General features: G+C 42.7%; 1 protein-coding gene across 4 annotated transcripts in view; it reads left to right on the top strand.

Moving 5' to 3' along the window:
* Positions 1 to 26,112, top strand: part of PALM (paralemmin) — a 100,880-nt gene that overhangs the window by 66,727 nt on the left and 8,041 nt on the right. For 3 of the 4 annotated variants that reach the window (XM_058163301.1, XM_058163300.1, XM_058163298.1), the window contains 5 exons: positions 1,200 to 1,330; positions 8,115 to 8,235; positions 8,691 to 8,712; positions 15,946 to 16,014; positions 23,595 to 23,726. In XM_058163301.1, coding sequence (XP_058019284.1) covers positions 1,200 to 1,330; positions 8,115 to 8,235; positions 8,691 to 8,712; positions 15,946 to 16,014; positions 23,595 to 23,726 — 475 coding nt within the window. The remainder of the gene's footprint in view (positions 1 to 1,199; positions 1,331 to 8,114; positions 8,236 to 8,690; positions 8,713 to 15,945; positions 16,015 to 23,594; positions 23,727 to 26,112) is intronic. The other variant, XM_058163299.1, reaches the window with a different exon arrangement.

Here is a 26,112-nt window from a genome sequence, read left to right on the forward strand (position 1 = left end):
GCAGGAAACCCTACACCACTTCAGACAAATGGTTATCCAATATCTTCTTAAAACCTTCCAGTGTTGGAGTACCCACAACCTCTGGAGGCAGGTCGTTCCACTGATTAATTGTTCTAACTGCCAGGAAATTTCTCCTTAGTTCTAGGTTGCTTCTTTCCTTGATTAGTTTCTACCCATTGCTTCTTGTCCTGACCTCAGGTGCTTTGGAGCAGGGGTCTCCAACCTTGGCAACTTGAAGCCTGGAGGACTCCAACTCCTTTGCTTTGCTGGCTAGGGAATTCTGGGAGTTGGAGTCCTCCAGGCTTCAAGTTGCCAAGGTTGGAGACCCCTGCTTTGGAGAATAGCTTGACTCCCTCTTCTTTGGAATATTGGAACACTGCTGTTATGTCACCCCTAGTCCTTCTTTTCATTAAACAATATATATAAATTTCATTAATGCATTTGATGAATAAATAACTGAACCCATGTTCTAGGGTTCATGCAGGACATTTCATCCTACCCCAGGCAAAGGATTGGGTTTGCATTACGCTGAGCTGCACAACCTCCCACAAAAGATTAATATTAGCTGAGTTTAGCCTATTGTGCAAAGCATTGCTAGGTCTTTCCCTGTCCTGATTAAGCCTGTAAGCCATCACAGCTATCAGGTTATGCAACAGAACAACACTGGGGGAGGGGGGGGCATATAAGGAATCTAATAGAACAGAATACAGGTAATCCTCAACTTACAACCACAATTAAGCCCAAAATTTCTGTTGCTAAATGAAACATTGTGAAGTGACTTTTGCCCCATTTTATGACTTTTCGTGCCACAGTTGTTAAGTTAATCATTACAATTATTAAGTTAGTTACGTGGTTGTTAAGTGAATCTGGCTTCCCCATTGACTTTGCTTGTAAAAGTTGATCACATGATCCCAGTACACTGCAACCATCATAAATATGAATCAGTTGCCAAGCGTTCGAATTTTGAACATGTGACTTTGGGGATACCGCAACAGTCGTAAGTGTGAAAAACAGTCTTAAGTCACTTTTTTCAATGCCATTGTAACTTTGAACAGTTACTAAATGAACTGTTGTAGGACAAGGACTATCTGTATACGTAGCTTTGGGTTGAACTGTAGAATCCTTGGTGCTCTTCACAGCCTCACTGTCACTGAGCACCAAGGAATTTCTTACCTTTTTTTCTTCCTATTGTCTTCAAGTCAAAGGCTCTGCGAGAGAGATGGCTGCTGGAAGGAGCTCCATCATCCACAGCAGAAGAGGGTGAAGCCACAAAGAAGCTGATGGAGGAGGACAACTTGAAGGCCAAGGAACTGGAAGAGAACATCCAGAGGTAATAGAAGCCTTCTCCAAACCATGTATTTGGGCTACACTTCCCAGAAGCTGTACGTTTAGCTGAAGATAGTCAGCGGTCACTACATACCTTGAGGATGGCAGCCTGGGAGAAACCGATACATATTAAGGTAGAATCTAATAGGGAAAGCTTCTAAAAACCTTTCCAAATGATGGATGTGATCAGGATGGAACTAGAGAAGTCATGGCTATCCTTGGACTAGTTTATTAACTCCTGTTTAGGGTGGGCAGACAGCCTTCATGAAGTTCCCAGACCCTTTACGTGGTCTGGCCACTATCTAGTTTAGAGGGTGCCACCAGTATTCATTAAGTGCACTTCTAAAAACTGAAATAAGAAGTTATGATTCTGCACCTTTTGTCATTCCCACTTACCCCACATAATCAGAATGCGCTCTGTCAGTAGAATATCTGATTTCTGGCAAAAACCCCATTCCAGACTACATTAATACTGGTAGCAATGGGAGAAATAAATAAACATTCAGCTATGTCTTTTGCTTAAATATACAGAAAACCTTTATGCAACAGTGGAATAGTTTACTTATTCTGGATGGGCTTCGTGTCTACGGAGGTTTTGAAGAGGCTGGACAGCTACTTCTCATTGGGGAGAAAGGGGTTAATTAGTTTTCCGGCGAAGTACAGAGCAGTGTTCCTCAAACTCAATAACTTTTAAGATCAGTGGACTTCAACTCCCAGAATTCCCCATGCTGGCTGGAGAATTCTGGGAGTTGAAGTCCACTGATCTTAAAGTTGCTGAGGTTGAGGAACACAGCATGCGCAGAGGCTCAGGGAGCGCGAAAAATGGGCCTACGGAAGTTCAGGAAGGCCGGAAAAGGCCTCTGGAGGGCCTCTGGACCCTGGCGAGGCCCTTTTTAGCCCTCCCTAAAGTCCCCCTTCTGGGGTGCAGGAAGCTGACTAGGCCATAGCCACCATGGCCACGCCCACCCAGCAACCAGGCAGAGAACCTCTTGCTAAAATTTTTGAAGTCCACCCCTGCTTGTGTCCCCTTCCGACTCCACTAAGCTTCTATGCTGTGCATTTAACTGAGCAGCCTGTTGATCCACTGAGATGAGGCAAAAGTCTAAATCTGGTCAGAGCGGTAATTTTGGCAAGATCGGGGGGGGGGGAATCTCCAGCTGGAGGGCTATTAGTGGCCCATGAGACTTTCCTGTCTAGCCCAGCAGTCTTCTCTTCCCATATCCTGCCCTCTCTCCTTGACCCACTACTTCCATGGCCTCCTTCCCTAATTGCTCAGCTGTTTCCTACTGTTTCACTAGGTACTGCAGAGCCGGGGTGGGGTGGAGTGGGGGAGACTGGAACGGAGCTGGGGACAGTTTGGAGGAAAGTGAATCATCAAGATGATGAAACTCACTTAGAAAAATGAACTGAAGAAGCATCTTGGATGAGAAGCAAAACGTCTTCAAGGAATAACAAAGAAAATTAATTGAAAAACCCCCTTTAGGGCAAACATGCCTGGATGATTGAGAATCTCCATAGCTACTTAGAAAAAGTTGAGAGGCCGCTAGAGAACTAATTAGAATACTTTAATATATGTTGAGAATATATTCCTGTATAGGTATTATGATACATAATTACAGGTAGTCCTCGACTTAACAACAGTTTGCTCAGTGACTGTTCAAAGTTACAACGGTGCTGAAAAAAGTGACTTATGACCATTTTTTCACACTTATGACGGTTGCAGCATCTCCATGGTCACGTGATTTACATTCGGATGCTTGATAACTGACTCACATGTATGATGGTTGCAGTGTCCCGGGGTCACATGATCCCCTTTTGCGACCTTCTAACAAGCAAAGTCAATAGGGAAGCCAGATTCACTTAACGTCTGTGTTACTAATTTAACAACTGCAGTGATTCACTTAACGAATATGGCAAAAGAAGTCATAAAATGGGGCAAAACTCATTTAACAAATATCTCACTTAGCAACAGAACTTTTGGGGTAAATTACAGTTGTAGATTGAGGACAACCTGTATTAGACAGCATATCCCACCAAATCTTCTGGGAACTACAGGTTGTTCTCTACTTACAATCATTCTTTTAGTGACCGAAGTTACAACCGCACTGAAAAAAAAAAGTGACTTAGAACCATTTTTCACATTTATGACCAGGCAGCATCCCTGTGGTGTACTGCTCTGCTGGTTCCCGTTCTCGGTTTATTCAGAAAGACACAACCAATTTCCCTTCTGTAAAATAGTTCTTCTTTCAGTTACAATAACCTCCTCTGCCTCCCCTCCCCCAGTTGTTGTCTTCTTTTGGCTGTATCCTAACCTCCGAATTTGGAAAGCCAAAGAGAGGGGAGAATGGCCAGGATTCCTGGCATCTGAATAATGGGCAAGAGAAACAGGGAGGGGTTGCATAAGTTGAGCCAATTCTTGCTTTCTTTAAGTCCAGCAATTACGTGGGTGTTAATTAGCAGTGACAGGGCCTAGCCCACTGCCCCTTCTTCTCCCCTCTCTCTTGTACATTCTTCACGCTCAGATCAGTTTCTCAAACTTGGCAACTTTAAGAAGTGTGGACTTCACTTAGCAACTCTGTTACTAACTGAACAACTGCAGTGATTCGCTTAACAACTGTGTCAAATAAGGTCATAAAATGGGGTGTGCATAAGAGCACCAGCATGCCTACCGTCCCTATCGTAATGTTTACTTTATTTGTATCTAATTTTTGTATTCAGTCCATGCTTATACTTATATATATATATATTACCTAATACATTCTTGACAAAATAAATAAGTAAGTAAGTAAATAAATAAATAAATAAAAATTAACTTAACCACTGCCTCGCTTAGTGACAGAAATTTTGGGCTCAGTTGTGGTCATAAGTCACAGATTACTTATGTTACCCCTCCAACCTGTTATCCCAGCATTATTTTTCTTGTAAAATCTTTCTTCCCTCCCTGGCTGGTTTTATTTAATGGTCTTTTAAGCAACTATTACCTCTGTGTGCTGCCAAGTACAATGTGTTTCAAAATTGTGTTGCAATCAGTTATACTCGTTAAGTCATGATGCATGCTACTTATGTAAGCAGGAGAGATTTTTTAAAAAAAATGCAACGTGAAATTGGCTAAAAAAGTTTCCTTAAGTCGAGTTCAACTTTTGGTGACTTTCTGAATATGTGGAGTTTTCTTTGAAGTAGCCATTTTCCACTGCCATATTCTGAGATGAATTATAATTTCTCAGTCTGGCCAAGATCCCAGGAAGTCCAGAATCAACACTGCTTAGATTTTGGGATTTTGAGCCTCTGTGGCTCAGACTGGTAAGACAGTCTGTTATTAACAGCAGCTGCTTGCAATTACTGCAGGTTCAAGCCCCACTAGGCCCAAGGTTGACTCAGCCTTCCATCCTTTATAAGGTAGGTAAAATAAGGACCCAGATTGTTGGGGGCAATAAGTTGACTTTGTATATAATATACAAATGGATGAAGACTATTGCTTGACATAGTGTAAGCCACCCTGAGTCTTCAGAGAAGGGCGGGATAGAAATGCAAATATATATATATTTAGATAGCCAAGCTCACCAGCTGAGATGGAAACCCACCACACTGGGTTTTCTGATAAAACTGAATAATGTCTATGGAGATTCTCAGTCATCCAGGTCATGGTTGTCCCAAAGGTGCTTTTTCAAGAGGCAACTGGACTTTCTGGTTTGTCTTTGAAGATGTTCCGCTTCTCATCCAAGAAGCTAAGCTGAAGAAGCTTCTTGGATGAGAAGCAAAACATCTTCAAAGAAAAATTGAAGAAGCACCTTTGGGACTGATAAAACTGAGTTGTGAAACTGAGTAGAGAATGGCTGAAGCATCAAGGGTGTGACAGGAAAGGCAGGGAACATTTAATCTCTGATGCCTCCAAAAGTGAGCAGAAATAAAATAGAGTTCTTTTTAAAAATAGCCTGTGTGTAATGTACAGAAACAAAAAAAAAAAGTGACTTAAACCTTTGCATATTTTCAGAAAAAAAAACCGAGCTAAAAACTCAGGTGCATGAAAACATACAATTGTAGTGTAATTGTTAGTGATAGGTGGTCCGTCCAGAGTTACTAACTGGGCACTCATATTATAAATACTTGATATTGTGCTACACAATTTATCATGTGCCTACTGGCTAAGAGATTGCATTTTGATAACTTCTATCAGTGTAGATTCTGCTCAAGTCTCTTTAGAAAGCTTCTCTTAGTGCAAATACTGATATCTATTCAATGCCCATTGAAAGTTTCGGAATTTTTCATTCAAACAGGCATATCACTTGATCTAATCATGTACGTTGATTGGCATGTTGGATAATATCTGGGATTAAACATTGACTTATCTGCAAAACTTTCTTAGAAGACTTAACAACCAAAATTACATCGCTAAGTTCTTGCAAAAGATGAAAAACAGGATTTCTGGCATCTCAACTGCTCTCTTTGGCAGGAGGCTGAGATGTAAAGTGACATTAATGAATTTTGCATTTCTCATCTTATTTATTTTATTGTGCTTCAATTTTGCCAATGTGGTCCATAGGGATGTATTAGCATCAGATATAAAACCAAATAGGAAGTCAATCCTAGACAACAGGCAAAATAAACAAACTAAAACATACCAAAATAAAAAGCCCTCTAATCTTAAAGTAGAATGTAATCACATGTAGCTTAGCAACAGTCCACATCTGCACTTTCCAAAAACTCGCCCCTAGTTTAGATCAGCCTTCTTTCCAAAATGACAACTCCCTTGATTTTTACCCAATAGTTATGCTGGCTAAGAACAGCTGATATGGGCAGGCAAACCTTGTTTTTCTTAAATCCATTGATTCGGCCGGATTATTTTTGCTGTTGAGGAAACTTTGGTGCCACACAGAATGAGTATTTGTGCTGGTGTCACTACTCAGGAATTAAAATCAGTGAAGTTGGAACAGGAATGGAAGAATTTAGGCAGGGGTGAAACCCAGCAGGTTCTGACAGATTCTGGAGAACCGGTAGTGGAAATTTTAAGTAGTTCAGAGAACCGGCAAATACCACCTCTGGCTGGTCCCAGAGTGGGGTGGGAATCAGGGGTGGGTTCTACTTAGCTCCGCTACCGGTTCACAACGGGAGCGCACGCGCTTCTGCACCTGCGCAGATCGTTCATGATGACATCCGGGTGGGTGGGCGGAGCATCCTGCCGCCGTTACTACTGGTTCACAAGAACCAGACAGAACCAGGAGCAACCCACCACCGGTGGGAATGGAGATTTTGCAATATCCTTTCCCCAGGACTGGGGTGGAAATGGAGATTGGCAGTATCCTTCCCCTGCCATGCCCAATAAGCCACGCCCACCAAGCCACACCATGCCCATCAAGCCATGCCCACAGAACCGGTAGTAAAAAAAATTTGAATTTCAACACTGAATTTAGGCAAAGGCCAGGCTATCAAATTATTATTTGCTTGAGGCTTCTGATTTAATTCCTTATTCCTGGAAACAATTTAGGTGGCATACTCCAAATTTGCAGACCCCTCATATCCTGGACATAAACTGTTTCAACTCCTACCCTCAAAACGACGCTATAGAGCACTGCACACCAGAACAACTAGACACAAGAACAGTTTTTCCCCGAAGGCCATCACTCTGCTAAACAAATAATTCCCTCAACACTGTCAGACTATTTACTAAATCTGCACTACTATTAATCTTCTCATCACTCCTCATCACCCATCTCCTTCTACTTATGACTGTATGACTATAACTTTGTTGCTGGTAATCCTTATGATTTATATTGATATATTGACCATCATTTGTGTTGTAAATGTTGTACCTTGATGAACGTATCTTTTCTTTTATGTACACTGAGAGCATATGCACCAAGACAAATTCCTTGTGTGTCCAATCACACTTGGCCAATAAAAAATTCTATTCTATTCTATTCTATTCAAATCTAGTACTCGGGCGAGAAGTTGAATTATTAGAGCTAAATGGTGTCTCTAAAAAAGAACTGCAACTTAGGATACAACAAGGGTGTCAAACTGGCGGCCTGCAGGCCGGATACATCACACGTAGTCCACGCCCACCCCAGCCCCGCAAATGGAAAAATGTAATGAAATGTCACGTGACAGCAACGTGACGCGGTGAGTTTGACACCCGTGGGTTACAATATAGTATGTTGAGTTAATTTATTTTTTATTTTTTATTTTTTGCATTTATATCCCGCCCTTCTCCGAAGACTCAGGGCGGCTTACACTATGTCAAGCAATAGTCTTCATCCATTTGTATATTATATACAAAGTCAACTTATTGCCCCCAACAATCTGGGTCCTCATTTTACCTACCTTATAAAGGATGGAAGGCTGAGTCAACCTTGGGCCTGGTGGGACTTGAACCTGCAGTAATTGCAAGCAGCTGCTGTTAATAACAGACTGCATTAGTCTGTTGAGCCACCAGAGGCCCAAATTTGGGAACCGATAGTTTATTTAGGAGGCTCAGATAGTTTATTTAGGAGGCTCAGGCAAGTCAGTTTTTTAATCACGAAGAAAGAAAGTGATATCACATGATGCGCACGTCTGCGTGGCAAAATAGGATACCTTCTTCCGGAATTAGTATTCCAGTTCTGCAGGCTTTAAACTAGGGGTCTCCAACCTTAGTAACTTTAAGCCTGGAGGACTTCAACTCCCAGAATCCCCCAGCCAGCAAAGCTGGCTGGGGAATTCTGGGAGTTGAAGTCCTCCAGGCTTAAAGTTGCCAAGGTTGGCGACTCCTGCTTTAAACAATGTTTGACAATTCATGTCTCTTTCTGGTCTAGGTTGGAGAAAGAATTGGAACAACTGGAAAATGGCATCTCAGCATCTTCTACCAAAGAGAACATGGCTGAGGAAACAACCAGAGTGGTGGTCAAGGAAGAGAAGCTACCCCACACGCCGAAGGTCAGAATCCGCTGCCTTCTCTCCTCGCGGTCTCCACACAGGGTTGTTGTGAGGATGGAATGAAAGACCCTCCCTGCCGCGTCCGTATGGGCACCTTAGTTCACTGAAGAGAGCTTAGTGGGTAATTCTGATTGCTAGGTGCAAGCCAGGCTCCAGTTTTAACCAAAGCTGGAATCCAACTTCTCCTTTTGGTTTGGTTCATGGATACGGGATTTGCTTTAACCCCCTTGTGCAATGCCATCCAAAGAGAGCTGACTCGGTTCTCACGTTTCTGAAAGGTGTTATAAAAAATTCAGGAAGCTGATGGCTATGTAATAGGGAAGCTTTTAAAAGCGTTTGCATGTACCCAGAATGCTACGCATGCAGCTTTGACTCACAGCCAAGATAAATGTGCAAAGAAACATCTCTTTTCTTGTTCTATTTTGGTAACCTACCTATGTCTCTTCTTCCCACAGACTCCTCTAGGCTCAGCCAAAGGTAGGTGCCAACACAGATTGCACCTGCTGCCTTTTTAAAGAAAAATGTCTTGAATTTGGATTTCAGAAATAGTAACTAGAAGCTCAGGGTTGTCTGCAGAGGGCAGGCACAATATACATAAAATGGGGACAGTGCTTCAATTGTGAGCTTATGATATTTCACTTATTTGAGCCCTTTACCCCACATAGATGCCTCTATATAAGAGCTGCCTTTTCTTGCCCTACGCAAGAAATTGTGCAGGAATCAATCAGGGATTCACCTCTTTTTAAAATACTCCATCATCTCCACCATCACCATCACCATCATCATGGCTACCCAAAATAGAAATGTATGTAACGTTGGGGAAGGAAGGCAGATGTTGTTGGGGAAGCACCAGGTGCAGAAGAAAAATATACAGGGGGTCCTCGACTTACAACAATTTGTTTAGTGTCTCAGTAGTGAAAAAAATGATTTATGACCATTTTTCACACTTACGACCATTGCAGCATTCTCATGGTCACGTGATCAAAAATTTGGATGCTTTGTAATTGGTCCGTGGTAGTTGCAGTGTCTTGGGGGGTCATGTGATCATCTTTTGCGACCTTTTGACAAGCAAACTCAGCGGAGAAGCCAGATTCACTTAACAACTCTGTTACTCACTTAAACAACTGCAATGATTCACTTAACAACTGTGGCAAGAAAGGTCCTACAATGGGGCAAAGCTCGCTTAACAAATATCTCACTTAACGGCCAAAATTTTGGGGCTCGGTTGTGGTCGTAAGTCGAGGACTGCTTGTATTAAGTCCAGAGAGGTGGAAAAGTGTCAAAAAGGGATTCAGATTTTCCCCCAAACTTTGAGTCCTTGTAGTATGAACAGAAGGAAAGAGGAGACAAGGGCAGACTTTCAAGATTCTATTACTAAGGGCAGTAATAGCTCAGGCTGTTAGAAGCCTGTTATTAGAACACAGCAGCCTGCAATTACTGCAGGTTCAAGCCCAGCCTGAGGTTGACTCAGCCTTCCATCCTTTATAAGGTAGGTAAAATGAGGACCCAGATTGTTGGGGGGGCAATAAGTTGACTTTGTAAATATACAAATAGAATGAGACTATTGCCTTATACACTGTAAGCCGCCCTGAGTCTTCGGAGAAGGGCGGGATATAAATGTAAATAAAAATAAAAAACAAAAACAAAAACTATTATTATAGCCTTTCTCAAGGAAGTAGAGTTCTAATCTTCCTGTGGAGTCTGCTTCCTGATCTTGAAGGGTTGACACCCAACCAGATCTTAGGGCTGAAACCTAGCTGGAAGAGTACAGCTTTTAAGTTGCTTCTGAAAAGCAAATAAAAGTGGCCTTCCATACTTCTGTTGAAAGATGTCCCATAAAGTTTGAGTCGCTTGCAAGATCATCTGTTGTCTATCCATACCTCCTGTATCTTGTGAGGTTGGGGGAGCCTCAAGAGGTCCTCTCTAAACCAGGGGCCTCCAACCTTGGCAACTTTAAGACTTGCGGACTTCAACTCCCAGAATTCTGGGAGTTGAAGTCCGCAAGTCTTAAAGTTGCCAAGGTTGGAGACCCCTGCTCTAAACAATGGTGTTAGATGGGCAAGTTCTGTTTCAACAGAGTGTTGCTTGATATAAAACTCAGTCCTACATATTCCACCCAGTTGGTACAGAACTGGCATCTCAGGATCCCTTCAATAGAACAAGACTATTTATTGGGAGCCAGACTTTTCCTGAACAAGGTCTCTTCTGGAGATCTATGTGGCTCCCACCTCGATGGCGTTCTGGAGAGCTTTGAACAAAAGGCTGTTCTCCCAGGCCTTGGGGTAGGATGAGGTGGGTGGGACCCCTTGTTGGATGAGCTTTTGAACATGTTCTGCATTGAGTCATCCAATACCCTATTGGTTATTTAATATTGTAGGGCTCATTTAATAATATGAGCCACAGTGGCACAGTGGTTAGAACGCAGTACTGCAGGCTACTTCTGCTGACTGCCAGCTGGCTGCAATTTGGCAGTTTGAATCTCACCAGTCAGAGTTGACTTAGCCTTCCATCCTTCCAAGGGGGTTAAAATGAGCACCCAGATTGTTGGGGGAAATTATGCTGACTCTGTGAACCGCTTAGAGGGGGCTGCAAAGCACTGTGAAGCACTATATAAGTCTAAGTGCTATTGCTATGCTATTGTGTTTTTAATTTGTTTGTTTGTTTGGCGTTGCCCAGAGCCACCCAGAATTGTTTAGAACCAGGCTAAATAAATAAATGGCTTTAAAAGTAAGAAGCTGCACTTTGAACTGGGCCTGAAATAAATTCTTCTGGTTCCAAACTGGATCCATGCTGCACCAACACGGCAATAACTAATTAATCCGAACAATTTTATATGGCCATCTATGACATGACAGTGACTCTGGGCTGTGCATAGGAGATTAAAACCACAAAGCATAATACATATCATCATCCCCATCATTCTCATTATTGTCATCATCATCCCCAAACATTTCAATTCATACAAACCAAAACAAACAAAAATCCCTATATTTTGCAACACTGTAGGTTCCAGTTCCTTTCCAAAGGCAGCCCCAGATAGGGCATGTTGCAGCAGTCTAAACAGGGGTGCTGAAAATGGTTTCTAATTTTAAAATGTTGCCTCAATCCAGGAGTGAAATGCTACCGGTTCGCTCCAGTTCAGGTAAAGTGATACAAACTACCAATTCGGGTGAACTGCTAGTAAAAAAAAACAATACCAGTTCGGGCAAACCGGTAGTTAACTACCAGTTCAGGTGAACCGGCAATTTAAAAAGCTACCGGTTAGGGCGAACCAGTAGCAGTAGTTTTAAAAAGCTACTGGTTCCTCCGAACCGGTATTTCCAACGATCAGCCATGGTTCGGGGTTTAGCTTTGCTAGAAAGCAGGAAATCCTGCTTTCTAGCAAAGCTAAATCACACACCACAGCTGATCCTCCCCCTCGCTTCTACTTACCTTGTTAAACCTCCTTTTGGTGCACACTGCAGATGTGTGTGGAGCGTGCATACAGCGCACATGCACGGCCAGCAAACTGGTAGCAAACCGGTTCAGATTTCACCACTGCCTCAATCCCTTCCCTTTCTTATGGAGGGTGTTTGACTATGACTGCCCTTCTCAAATTAAATGACCTGCTGATGAAATGATGTTCATATACTGTAACATGTTAGGTTATAGTATGGTTGGGTAGTTTGTAATTTGGCATGTAACTTGATTCCAGGCAATTGGGTTGGTGTACGGATAAGCCTCTACTTGCGATCACAATAGAGCTTGGAATTTTGGTTGTAAGTCATTGAGGTCATAACTCAAGGCACCACATGACCGAACTTGATTTTATGACCATTTTGATCACGTAAGGGCTGGGGAATTCTGGGAATTGAAGTCTTAAAGTTGCTGAGGTTAAGGAACATCGATTTAGAATTTTCCAGAAGCCAAAGCTTTGAATGATAAGAAACATTGAAGCTTTTGCCAATACAGAGAGCAGAGAAGCACAGGCAGTCCTCGACTTACGACCACAATTGAGCCCCAAACTTCTGTTACTAAGTGAGACATTTGTTCAGTGAATTTTGCCTCTTTTTACGGCCTATCTTGCCACAGTTAAGTGAATCATGACAATTATTAAATTAGTCACAGGGTAGTTAAGTGAATCTGGCTTCCCCGTTGTCATTGCTTGTCAGAAGATCTCAGAAGTGGATGACATGACCCAGGGATGCTGCAACTGTCATAAATATGAGTCGTAAGTTACGTTTTTCAGGATCGTTGTAATTTTGAATGGTCACTAAATGTACTCACGGGACCGCCTGCTGCTACCTCATGCCTCCCACCAACCCGTACGCTCACACAGAGAGGGTCTTCTCAGGGTGCCGTCCGCCAAACAATGTCGGCTGGCGGCCCCCAGGGGTAGGGCCTTCTCTGTGGGAGCTCCTACGCTCTGGAACGAACTTCCCCCTGGATTGCGTCAATTGCCTGATCTTCGGACCTTTCGCCGTGAGCTGAAAACGTATCTATTTATTCAAGCGGGACTGGCTTAATATTTTTAAATATTTTTAAATATTTTAACCGGGGTTTTATTATTTTAGGGTTTGTAATTTTAAATTTTAAATCTTTTAATTGGCCATTTTTCTAATATGCTCGGTTTTAAATTGTTGTTTTAATTGTATATATATATTTTTTATGTTTTTTATCTTTTGGCTGTACACCGCCCTGAGTCCCTTGGGAGAAGGGCGGTATAAAAATTTAATAAATAATAATAATAATAACTGTCGTAAGTGGAGGACTACCTGTAACAATTCACCCACCTTAATTGTATTTGATTGTGATTCTAATAATTCCCAGCAGCAATTCTACTGGCTTGTTAACTGGGAATTATGGCTGTCATAATTTGAGACACTTGGAGATCACTGGAATGGGGACACTGGGAAAAACAATAAATCCCAGAATGGCACTTTTAATTGGAACAAAACTTTAAGAGGTTCAGGGTACTTAATGTTTGCTTTATTCATTAATTAATTAAAGTTATATGTTTGGTTTATTGATTTATTAATTAAAGTTATATATCTCCTGACTACAATAACAGAGTGGCTGTGGATGCCGGCACCCCGGTACAATCAGCTGCAGCCGCGGCTGACTGTTGGGGGCGAATCATTGGCCCCAGTGGAAAGGGTGCGCAACTTGGGCGTCCTTCTGGATGGACGGTTGTCTTTCGAAGATCATTTGACGACCGTCGCCAGGAGGGCTTTTTACCAGGTTCGCCTGGTTCGCCAGTTGCGCCCCTTCCTCGACCGGGATGCCTTATGCACGGTCACTCATGCTCTGGTTACCTCTCGCTTGGACTACTGTAACGCTCTCTACATGGGGCTCCCCTTGAAGAGTACCCGGAGGCTCCAGTTGGTTCAGAACGCAGCTGCGCGGGTGATAGTGGGAGCCACACGTTGCTCCCATGTAACACCACTCCTGCGCAGTCTGCACTGGCTACCTGTGGTCTTTCGGGTACGCTTCAAGGTGTTGGTGACTACCTTTAAAGCGCTCCATGGCTTAGGGCCAGGGTACTTACGGGACCGCCTGCTGTTACCGAATGCCTCCCACCGACCTGTACGCTCGCACAGAGAGGGACTCCTTAGGGTGCCGTCCGCCAAGCAATGTCGGCTGGCAGCCCCCAGGGGGAGGGCCTTCTCTGTGGGGGCTCCCACCCTTTGGAACGAACTTCCCCCTGGACTTCGGCAACTGTCGGACCTTCGGACTTTCCGCCGAGAACTGAAGACCTATTTGTTTGTTCGCGCAGGATTGGCATAGGATTTTAATAGGATTTTAATTAGTTTCAATGTTTTAACATTTTAAAATTTGGGTTTATTTTAAATGTTTTAATTCGGCCATCTGTAAAATAAGTTTTTTAAATTATGGTTTTATGTGTACCCTGTTGTTGTTTTTATCATGGCTGTAAACCGCCCTGAGTCCTTCGGGAGAAGGGCGGTATAAAAATTTAATAAATAAATAAATAAAAATAACTGGGCACTTGGCAGTAAAAAATAATAATAAGGAAAACAATGAAAAAAAATAGAATAACAGACAAGAATAAAAGGTGGCAAGAAGAACAAAACTAAACCCTGGCAAGTAGCTGTGGGTTTGGGGTTCGTTGGCTCAGGGAGAATTGCCATCTTTGGTCTTGGATAGGGTGGCATTACCCCAAACAGACCCTGTGCATAATCTGGGGGTTCTCCTGGACTCACAACTCCTGCTCAAAGAGTTGCGCAGTTGTGAGCCAGTTACGTTCTTTCCTGGACCAACAATCCCTACTCACAGTCACTCATGCCCTAATCACTTCCCGTCTTGACTATTGCCACACGCTCTACATGGGGCTGCCCTTGAAGAGCATCCAGAAGCTCCAGCTGGTGCAAAATGCAGCGGCCCGCATGGATTTGTGCAGACTCCTGTGTGCACAAAACTATGCGGGAGCTACATTGGCTGCCGATTTGCTTCCGGGTGCAATTCAAGATACTGGTTGTCACCTTTAAAGCCCTTCATGGCTTGAGGCCAGGTTATCTGAGCAACCGTCTCTTGCTGATCACATCTACCTGACCCGTCAGAGCAGGAAGGCAGGGAATGCTGCGGGTCCCATCCCCAAGGGAGATACACCCGGTGGGACCCAGAAGAAGGGCCTTCTCTGTGGTGGCTCCCTCTCTCTGGAACATCATAGAACGGTCCCCTACTCTAATACTCTTCTGGAAGGCACTGAAGACCTGGTTCTGCCAGTGGGCCTGGGGAACCCAGAGCGGGATGGAGCCCATTAAAATGGCTCGTATGATTTGCTGTCACTGGGGCGGGACGTGAGGGGTGATTTTATTATATTATACTATATTAATGTATTTGTTTCTTTTTATTAGTTTTATTGTTTTATATGTGGTTTTATATTCTGTAAGCTGCCTTGAGTCACCATGGCGAATAGGCGGCAATATAAATTCAATAAATAAATAAATAAAAACAAGGCAGGAACAGAAACGAAACAAACTCACACAATCCAAAGGGGACTTCAATCCCCTTCATCAAATGCCTGAGCAAAAAGCCAGGGCTTTAGCATGCTGTGTGATCTCAGTCTTTGTAAAACATCGGTTTATGGTTTGCATAATGTGCAAACCCAACTAAATTGTGGCTCATAATTGAATGATCCATGACTTAGTGCAGGGGTTTCCAAACTTAGAAACTTTAAGACTGGTGGACTTCAACTCCCAGAATTCCTCAGCCAGCCAGTTCTGGGAGTTGAAGTCCACCAGTCTTAAAAGTTGCCAAGTTGGGAATCTCCTATCTTAGTGCAAAGAATGAGCTCTCCTACACATCATTCATTCATTCATTCATTTATTTTTGTTTATTTATTAAATTTATATGCCATCCTCTCCCTCTGAAAAGTTATTCTGGGCCATCTTCATAGTTGCCCAGTCCTGATTTGTTAAGGATGCCAAAAAGAATGAAATGGACATTACCACCTCCTCCTTCCCACCAAATTTCTCAGAAAAATCTAAACCTCAGGATCATGAGGAAGATAAAATGAGGGAGAAGGAACAATTATGCCCGTTAATGTTCTCTCCCTGGAGAAGATGGGACATAAATAAAAGCAATAAACTTTTATTTGGGGGGAAAGAAAAGGTGGCTAGGAGAGGGGGCAGAGGCAGAAAGAGATCTGGGGAAGATGACTGTGTTTGACCTTTCAAGTTTTGATTTCCCTTTTTTCCCTCCTTCCTGAAGCAGACAACAAAATCTCCAACAGTCCCATAAAAGTGGTGGAAGGCAAGGGCAGCGGCTTGATGAAAGCAGGTACGTTTAGTCCTGATGTCTTGGCTCAGACCTGGGGACTTCTTCGGGTCTCACTGCCCACGCACACCCCGGCCACTCTGGGCTGGCCCTAACCGCATGCTGCTTTGCCTGCTTTCGCCACGAAGGAACTTACGAATCTCTGCCTTAAGGCTTTGGTACTTTGTTCCTTCCCAAAGCCAGAGAAATGGACTCACCCTTTCTGCATTTACGCTGCTTGATGCTTGCCTCTATCTATCTATCTATCTTTGTCTATAGCAAGAGATAGATAGATAGATAGATAGATAGATAGATAGATAGATAGATAGATAGATAGATAGATAGATAGATAGATAGATAGATGTCCTTTCTGTAATCTGGTACCATATTTGAATACAGCATTCAAAATGGAACTGACCAGGGCAGAACAAATACATCCCATAACATATATCTTACAAATCATAAATATAATATATTTAATAATAATTGTAAACTAATCATTTAAAGAAGGAGCTCCTTAAATGTAAATAACCGTTATAAATAACCTACTTTGCTATGAAAAATTTATCCCAGGAGAGAATGATTTTTCAAGGAGATGAACGTTCGGACGTTGTCCGAACTAATGTAGTTCTTCCTGCCCCTCCAGGGCTTCTCTTACCTCTTTTCCATGTCCTCATGCTGCAAACAGGGACAAGTTCTATCACAAAACCATCCAAGTTCATCTAGTCCAACCGTTCACAGTAGGCAGGAATATCAGTTAAATCATCCATGTCTGGTGACTCTCCAGACCCTTCCAGAACTAGAAAGAGAAACAATTCCAGAGATGGAGAGATCCATACATGGACTTCCACTGTTGTGCACCGTAGATTTTATTGTCAGGAAGATTTTTCCTTATCAGGGCCTGATTAGCCTTTAAAAAAAAAAGATGCTTTTGGAATGGTAAGTGAATCTATCTGCAGTCATTAAATAGCTTGCTCGCAGCCTCTTCATGGGGATGTGGCTGTGAAGACCAAAGAATCCTTGAGTGTTGACCTCACAAAGTGCCAAGAGTCCTTGAGTGTCGACCTCGCGGGATAAACAGATAGGAAACACAACCAGATGAGCTAATTATGCTTTATCGTAAAGTTGCATGGACAGTGGCTAGGACATTGAGTTTGTCAATCAGAAAGGTCGGCAGTTCGGTGATTCGAATCCCTAGTATTGGTCTCCTGGGTGAGCAGGGGGTTGGACTAAATGACCTCCATGGTTCCTTCCAACTTTTCTGTTACTGTTACTGAATCTTGCAAGTCTAAAAATACAATCTTCTCCCTTGTCAACTCTGCAGCACCACAAGGATTTCTTTCGAGCCTCTTCCCCTGCCCACTGTCCAGTTGTGGGCTACACTTTCTCTTATCTAGCTATTCCCCTGGAAGTGTTCCTTACCCAGTATCCCAAGATCTTTCCCAGGGCCTCTGTGGCTCAGACTGGTAAGACAGTCTGTTATTAACACAGCTGCCTGCAATTACTGCAAGTTCTAGTCCCACCAGGCCCAAGGTTGACTCAGCCTTCCATCCTTTATAAGGTAGGTAAAATGAGGACCCAGATTGTTGGGGGCAATAAGTTGACTTTGTATATAATATACAAATGGATGAAGACTATTGCTTGACACAATGTAAGCCGCCCTGAGTCTTCAGAGAAGGGCGGGATATAAATGCAAATAAAAAAACAAACGAACAAACATACCATCATAGTGAGCTACCAGAAAATTGTAATGGCGTAAAAGTTGCTGCTGTGGTAACGATCCCTATCCTTGCACTCTTGATCCTGGCAAATGGTGCTGTCTCTATTTACAATGTACAACTCACATTAAGAACAGGGATTGGTGGATTTCCCAGTTTTGTTTTTCGGCCAGCCTTCCAAAGATCACCAGCTAGTGGGGAGCCAAACACCCATCACTCTCCTTAATATATATTGGGGTGGGAGGTTAAAAGTTTTGACAGAAGATTAGCACAGGTTCCTGCTGAAAGGAATTGTGTAGAACACTTCCACCCAACTAAAGCTGATTGTTACGCTCCTTCTGCACACAGGTATAGTGCTGTTCTAGAATTGCACTAAATCTATTGAAAAGAGGAGACCAAATTTTCAGGCATAGGGAGAACTGAATTATGAGGCACCATAGACAGTGTGGGTTTTCTTTCTACTTCATATATAGACCGCCCACCATCTCCAGTCAGCTGGTGTTCAGGTTGATCCAGGCAGGGGTGGGCTTAAATTTTTTTAGCAAGGGGTTCTCTGCCCGGTTGCTGGGTAGGCATGGCCATGGTGGGCATGGCCTAGTCGGCTCCTGCAGTATGGCCAGGGGGGACGTTTTTGCCCTATCTGGGCTCCGGAGGCTTTCCTCGAGCCTCTGGGAGGGCAAAAACGGCCTCCCCAGGCTCCAGAGGCTCTCTAGAGGCGGGAAACAGGCCCAAACTTCCATTAGGCCCATTTTTTGCCCTCCCCCAGCCTCCACGCGTGCCCTGCACTTACCTGCATCCTAAAACAGGCCATGTGGGAGGAGAGGGGCAGGGTGAGGCCAGCCAGGAGTGGGATTTGGGGGTTCTCTGAACTGCACAGAATCTTAGCTAGAGGTTCTCCTGAACCCCTGCAAACCCCCAGCAGCCCCACCCCTGGATCCAGGCCTCTGAGTCAGGAATCAGTTCAAAGATCTGGTGGGTACCGGAGAAGAGGCTCAGTTAAAAGAATCAGACTCTGAGAGTAGAACAGTCCTGGAGGACCATGCTCTGATCCCCAAGAGAGGGAAAGGTACCTACATCAGCCTAAAATTACCAATAGGTGATTCCATTCCTAGGAGACACCTGACTGCAAGACTGATCAAATGGTTGGTGAAGTGCATCAGATGATACTCATGGCAAAACGATCCATTTCCCCCCATTTAAAGCAATTTTAATGCCAGAACAGCTAAAGACAACCTTATGAGTTTCCATAAAGTTTTAAAAGTTGGTTCCCAGATCTTCCGACAATCAATTTCCGTCCCCTCAGTCCAACCAAACGATTTTTGTGCCAGTTTTATACAGAGAGATGATCCCACTTTATTTAAGTCTTCCATCTGAGGCTGAGATGGGGCTGAAACAGTTACCCGACCTCTTTTTAAATTATTTTTTAAGTTAACATTCTCATAATCTAAAACAGGGGTCTCCAACTTTGGCAACTTTAAGCCTGGCAGACTTCAACTCCTAGAATTCCCCAAAACTGGCTGGGGAATTCTGGGAGTTGAAGTCCGCCAGGCTTAAAGTTGTCAAGGTTGGAGACCCCAATCTAAAATATAAATGAAAATGAAGATAATAGGGAAATGGCAAAGGGAAAAAGGGGAAGGAGAAGTGTAGGATAAAGGGCAAAGTTGGGGGGGGGGGAAGCATTGACTTCCAACTTTTTTCAGCAGAGTAAAACACAAACTAAAATTAAGGCTTCCATCTTTTACTTTTACATGAAGCACCTAGCAAATACTAGCCATTTCTATAGCACCAAAGTAATGTAATCAGCAAATCCCAAAATCAAGACTACATTTTCATTTTCATTTACCTGTCAATGACTACTTCAGCTTCAACCACAACAACACATGAGTACACAATAGATACGAACTCATAGTAAACCGCTCCAAACTCGATTACAGAAAATATGACTTCAGCAACAGAGTGGTCAATGCCTGGGATGCACTACCTGACTCTGTGGTTTCTTCCCTAAACCCACAAAACTTTAACCTTAGACTGTCTACGGTTGACCTCATCCCATTCCTAAGAAGTCTTTAAGGGACGTGCATAAGCACATCAAGGTGCCTACCGTCCAGTGGTGGGATTCAAGTAATTTAACAACCAGTTCTCTGCCATAATGATTTCTTGCAACAACCAGTTTGCCAAACTGCTCAGAAAGTTAACAACCAGTTCTCCCGAAGTGGTGCGAACTGGCTGAATCCCACTACTGCTACCGTCCCTGTCCTAATCTTCCCTTTATTCATTTCATGTATTCAAATCATGTTTATACTTATATCTGTTACACATGTTTGACAAATAAATAAATAATATATATATATATATATATATATATATACAGCTGTCCATCTCACAAAAGTGATTCTGGGCTGTGTTCTATCCTATCCTACTGTGCCCTACTCCACAGTTGTTTGATAGTTGAGATGGACAGCATATCAATTTAGTAAAATACATAAGTCCTATATGCCTAAAGCTCAGGATTAAGGTCATGTTTTATCATCTATTTACAACTTCACCCCCTGAAAAGCTATTCTGGATGCATTTAAAAGGCCAAATTTGGTGTTCCTTTTTGCACTTGGTTGGCCTGGATTTTTGCCTTGATAACAGCCCGGAATGACATGTTCTCCATTTGCACAAGGTCAAAGGAAGAATGGCCAGGAGGTTGAGGGGAAAAAACAAACCCAGTCACCATAGAGCTGCCCTGGATCTGCCCTTGATAAATGTTGTTTTAACTAAGGCATGTCACCCATTAGCTGCATCATAGCTATCCTGAACTGGAAAACCTCTGAGGGAGCTGTACAGTTTGATCGGTTTTGTGCTCGGGGCTCAAAGGCAGCTTCGATCATGGTGATGAATTTGTTTCCTTTCTGCTCTATTGGGTGGCCGGCTCTAATAGGACATTTTAATCAATAGGAACAGGCAGGGAGAGGGCTGCAGCCTTAGAAGTCCACCTTTCTCACAATTTCCAGGCAAATGTAATATGCATTTATTTATTACTCTGTTACATCTATGTCTTGTTTTTCCTAAGGAAATCAAGTCAAAGTATATAATGTTCTCTCATCCCATTTTTCCCTTACACAACACCCCTGTGAGGTAGGCTGTGATGACCGGTTCAAAGTCTCTCATAAGCTTCTGAGCTGAGGAGGGGTAGAATCTGGGTCTCTGTTGCCAATCCACTTAATCACTAGGCTACACAGTCCTAGCTCTTTTCTCCCAGAAAATTATTTTATTTTATAAATTATTGTAGCTAGTTCCTTATGTTGCAAAAGTTCATACTCTATCACAGTTTTAGGAGAAACCGCATTTAGAAATGTGTGGTTTGAGATAAACCACGCATTTACATTTAAGTTTGGAAATTATAGTGTATTTAAATACCGTGTTTCCCTCAAAATAAGACATCCCCTGATAATAAGCTCAATTGGGCTTTTGAGCGCATGGCAATAAGGCCAAGCGCTTATTTCAGGGTTCAAAAAAATATAAGTCGGGGTCTTATTTTCGGGAAAACATGGTATGCATTTCAACAAGCAGGACTGATGGAACTGGAAAACTCTGAGCCATCCTGAATTAAAACTCTGAAAATATGCTGAGAAAGCAATTTGTTTTTAAAAGAGTTCTGGGCCACGTATGGCCAAATTTTATGTGCTTTCAGGAACAATTGTCAACTGGAATGAACCCAAATTCGGTGACACCTTTCCTTAATCAGGCAGGCTGCATACATGTAGAACTACATCTTGCATCCTAGCTAATCACTGTGGTACTTTAGCTGGAAAATACAGACTTTGTAATCCAACACATCTAAGGGCGCCAGACTGAGAATAATTTAGCACTTAAATTTCAATCCATTGTTTAATCTAAGTCTCACTCGCCACTTGATGCTTTGCATTTTTGTTTCTAAGTAATTAACAAGCCAAAATAGTATGTAGTTGCATTTCAGTTGAGCACACACAAACATCATGTTGTTTGTGTTTTTGACATCTCACTGTCCTGACTCAGAACTCCTTTGCTGAAAGTACGCAGGCCTTTTGCCAAAAAAATAGTTTAACAGCTGTTTCATGTTCCTTCCTGACCTGAGATCATGGACAGCCTGCAAACACAATCATATATTTATTTTTCTGCCTGTGGAACAGTGACAAAGTATATTATCTCTGTCAGAATAAGCAAATGAACTTTGGGCTGGTGTTACGTTCAAATGGTGGCTGCAGGTTTGCTGAGTGATGAGGGACAACGCATTCTTATCTACCTTGGCTGGTTCAGCCCTTTCTCTGCACATCTGCTTTGCCGTGCTTCCTATCTTTTCACTCCAACTTCCGATCATGTCTTTCTCTCCCACTGACAAAGAAGCTAACCCGGCTTTTCATCCGAATTCCTGTCTGCTTTGATGCTCAGTTCAGAATCCTTTGCTTTTGGTTTTGGTTTTACTCATCATTCTTCTCTGCTTGGGAAACTTGCTGTGCTTAATCTTATAACTTTAAAAAGCCGAATTTGGCTAATCCCAAAAAGCTAAACAAGGTTCTTGGATAGGAGACCCCTAGGAAAATCCAGGCCAGGTGTTTAAAATGAGAAGTTAAAAAAAAAAACATCCTGGAAGAAAGAAATGATAAAACATCTTTATCTTATGCCTGGCTAGGTGGCTCAGTGGCTAAGATGCTGAGCTTGTAGATCAGAAAGGTCGGCAGTTCGGCGGTTTGAATCCCTAGTATATGTTTCCTACATGAGCAGGGGGTTGGGCTAGATGACCTCTAAGGTCCCTTCCAACTCTGTTACTATTATTATATTTTTATTAAATTTTATTTATTTATTAAATGTTTATGCTGCCCACCTCCCTTGTGAGGTGCGGAGGAAATGTCCAGGAAGCCACCAAAGTTGACTTTAGCTGAAAGGAAATCTTATTTAAAAAAAAAAAAAAAGATTGCTAATGCTCATACTTACTACTCCATCACAAACAAATCATCTTTCTTTGAGGCACGGTGGTGCAGTGGTTAAAGTGCAGTACTGCAGGCTACTTCTGACTGCCGGCTGCCTGCAATTTGGCAGTTCAAATCTCACCAGGCCCAAGGTTGACTCAGCCTTCCATCCTTCCGAGGTGGGTAAAATGAGGACCCCAATTGTTGGGGGCAATATGCTGACTCTGCAAACCGCTGTAGAGAGGCCTGTAAAGCACTGTGGAGCAGTATATAAGTCTAAGTGCTCTTGCTCTTGCTTTTCTCCTTCTTTTCTCCGTTCTCCTGCATATGCACCACAGCATTTATGCAGGGCCATTCTATGTTGAACAACTCTTAAATTCATCTTTCCTTGGCTTCATTTAAACTTAACCACTTCTTTTTTCGCTTCCTATCTTGCCCTCCTTTTCCAAAAGCAAAAACTCTGATCTTTCAGCTAAACCCTCATCTCATCTTTGGCTAAGGGATCAACTGTAAGCTACTGAGAACATGCAGGCTGACTAGAGAATTCCGGGAGTGGAATTCCCAGGATTCCTTTAAAACGCATTTTAAATTTGCCAAAGTTGAAAAAACACAGGTTTACATCACCCCCCCCAGATCAACATTTTAGAAATGCTGACTGAGATACCATCAAAGAGAGCCACAGACGGGCTCTGCCAAGAATTTGGGAAAGCAACGTCTCAGATGCTCTTTGGTTTGCTGCTCCTTGGAGCTCAAAGGCCTTTGCTTGCCTTGCGCATCGCTTCTTCTCTTTGCCTCTAATGCTTTGGGCCTGTTCACAGGTCCCCCAGCTGCCCTGCGCCTCCCACTTTCCTTGCTCGTACCGAATGCTTCATTTCCGAGCTCAGGGAGGGAGAGGTCGGTGGGCGGAGGGGCAGAAAAACTTGTTGCTCACTGTCTCCTGTTTATGTCCCAGCTATGTACTCTGTAGAGATCACTGTGGAGAAGGACAAAGTCACAGGGGAGACCAAAGTCCTGTCCAGCACCACTAGACTACCCAAAGAGAACACAGTTCAGGGAGTCAAAGTGTACGAGGACGAGCTGAAAGGTATGCACTGGAAGGGAGTGTCCACAGACCAAGGATGCGTCTGTCCTCCTGCAAACAGCTTTCATGCTCCCTGGGACTCAGATGGAGTCCTGAGCAGCACATTGTTATTGGCTCAAGAAGACCTGGCTTCCTTCCCACAGCGCAGCTGTTGGAGGTTGTGTTTGGAATTGTGTTGGGGGCTCTGATGGCACAGCGGTTCCAGGCAGGGGTGAAATGCTCCCGGTTCGGACCGGATCGCCCGATCCAGTACCAATGGTTGCAGGTGATTCGGAGAACCGGTAGCAAAAATCCCTGCCCCTCCCCCATGCCCAGATGAGCCGCGCGATCATCAGAGAGTTGTTTTTTTTTACTTTTAAAAGCATTTTTTCTTCAGCCGAAAAAATGTTTTTAAAAGTAAAAAAAAAAGCCTCTGATGATTGAGCGGCCCAGCTGGGATCATCAGAGGCTTTTAAAAGCATTTTTTTACAACCTCTTTGCCGAAGAGGTTGTAGAAAAAATGCTTTTAAAAGGCTCCTCTGGCGATCCCAGCTGAGTTGCCTGATCATCAGAGGCTTTTTTTTCTTTTAAAGGCAAAAAAAAAATGCTTTTAAAAGTTAAAAAAAAAAAGTTGGCCACGCCCACCTAGTTACATTATCCCATTACCACCAAGCCACGCCCGCAGAACCGGTAGTAACAAATTTTACATTTCACCACTGGTTCCAGGGCAGTACAGGCAGTCCTTGATTTACAACAGTTCGTTTAAGTGACGGTCTAAAGTTAGGACGACACTGAAAAAAAGTAACCATTTTTTCTTTGCAATCTTTGAAGCATCCCCCCAATCCTGTGATCAAAATTCAGATGCTTGGCAACTGGCACATTTATGACAGTTTACCAAGGTCATGGGATCAGTTTCTATAACCTTCTGACAAGCAAAGTCAATGGGGAAGCATAGATTCACTGTGCTGGTTGGATTAGAGGAATCCCATCCCTTCCCTTGTATCCATCTTGCTTGCAGTGTTTTGGCTATTGCGAAACCATTCTGTGTTCAGGAGGTAGGGTGTCTGCTGGAAATATGAGGAAAGCTCAGACGCCAAGACTTCCTATGAATAATTTTAATATGATCCTATTTACCCAAATGAATATCATCGTCTAATTGACTGGATGTTATCTCCAATTGCTTAGGTCGGACTTAATGACTTGAGTTATGGAGATTTTGCTATAAAACGTCTTTTACAGACGTCCAGTAAATTTAATATTTCTAAATATTTGCTGAATCCTTTTCACATTGTGCCAACATTATAATTGGTATTAACAATTAATGTTTAATGCTCTGTTATTTTTCAGCTTTAGTATATGAATTATGGTATTCAGATATTTTCTCCCAGAGTTTTTCAACAATTCAGCAGCGTTCCTTTCTGTAATAGCAGTGCCTATGAGATCATGTTCCTATTGGTAACGGTTTGCATGTTGAAACCTCACAAAATTTGGATCTCATTTTGCAAACTTTTTTCAGGCATAAAAATCCCAGTGGTTGGTTTTTTTTGTGTGGGTTTTTTTTGTGTTTTTTGGTTTTTTTTGCAAACAGTAAAGTTGAATTTTCCATTTTAAATCCCAATGGACAATTTTTGCAGTTGTATAGAGATATTTGAGATGATGATGACAATGAAGATGATGATGATTTTAGCCTAAAGTTTTTAAGTCTCCACAGGTGTCAGCACCTTGTCAGCATTGGTTGATTTTTCCAGCACTAAGCAGGGTCACAAGAGATCACAATACAGATACTATTCAGATGGGAAATCCCTAGGAAATTCTGGGGCAATAGGCTATATGGTGGACAGTTCAAAAAAATCTGGGAAGAAAACAATTCTGGAGCGTTGTGTGATCATAAGTAGGAGTTAAGTTCAAATAACGGGCACTTTTTTCCCCGTTTTCCCCCTTTATAGTATAAAAAACATAAGTCACGTTTTCCTTTTTCTGTAAACCCTCCTCAGAATGTTCCTTACTTTTCTTACCTTCCATTCCAGTGTGGAGAATAGAATAATGCAAGGGATTGTTGTTTATTTATTATGAAAGTGCAGGTCAAGGAATGAGTAAGAAGGGCATTCATGGTTGAAATACTCCTAGAATTGTGTGGACTCACTCATTTCCTACCCTTACTACTTTTGCTTTTTCTGTCCAAATTTTTATGCACCTAAACTAAAAAGTGTATTTATAATAGCTGGGTATAAGTGGCTTTTCTAAATTTTCCACTAAATGTGTGGATGCTTCCCCACCCCCGAATTTATCCATGGTGGGGGAGGGGGGAGAATTTCCAACTCTTTCTCAAGAGAAGAACTCTGAAAGAGCCCCACAAAAGATATTCCTCACTTTGGATTGAATAGCAAGTAGGAAGCCAGAGCGCTTGCAG

This window comes from Ahaetulla prasina, chromosome 1 (genome assembly GCF_028640845.1).
Source record: "Ahaetulla prasina isolate Xishuangbanna chromosome 1, ASM2864084v1, whole genome shotgun sequence".
NCBI lineage: Eukaryota > Metazoa > Chordata > Lepidosauria > Squamata > Colubridae > Ahaetulla > Ahaetulla prasina.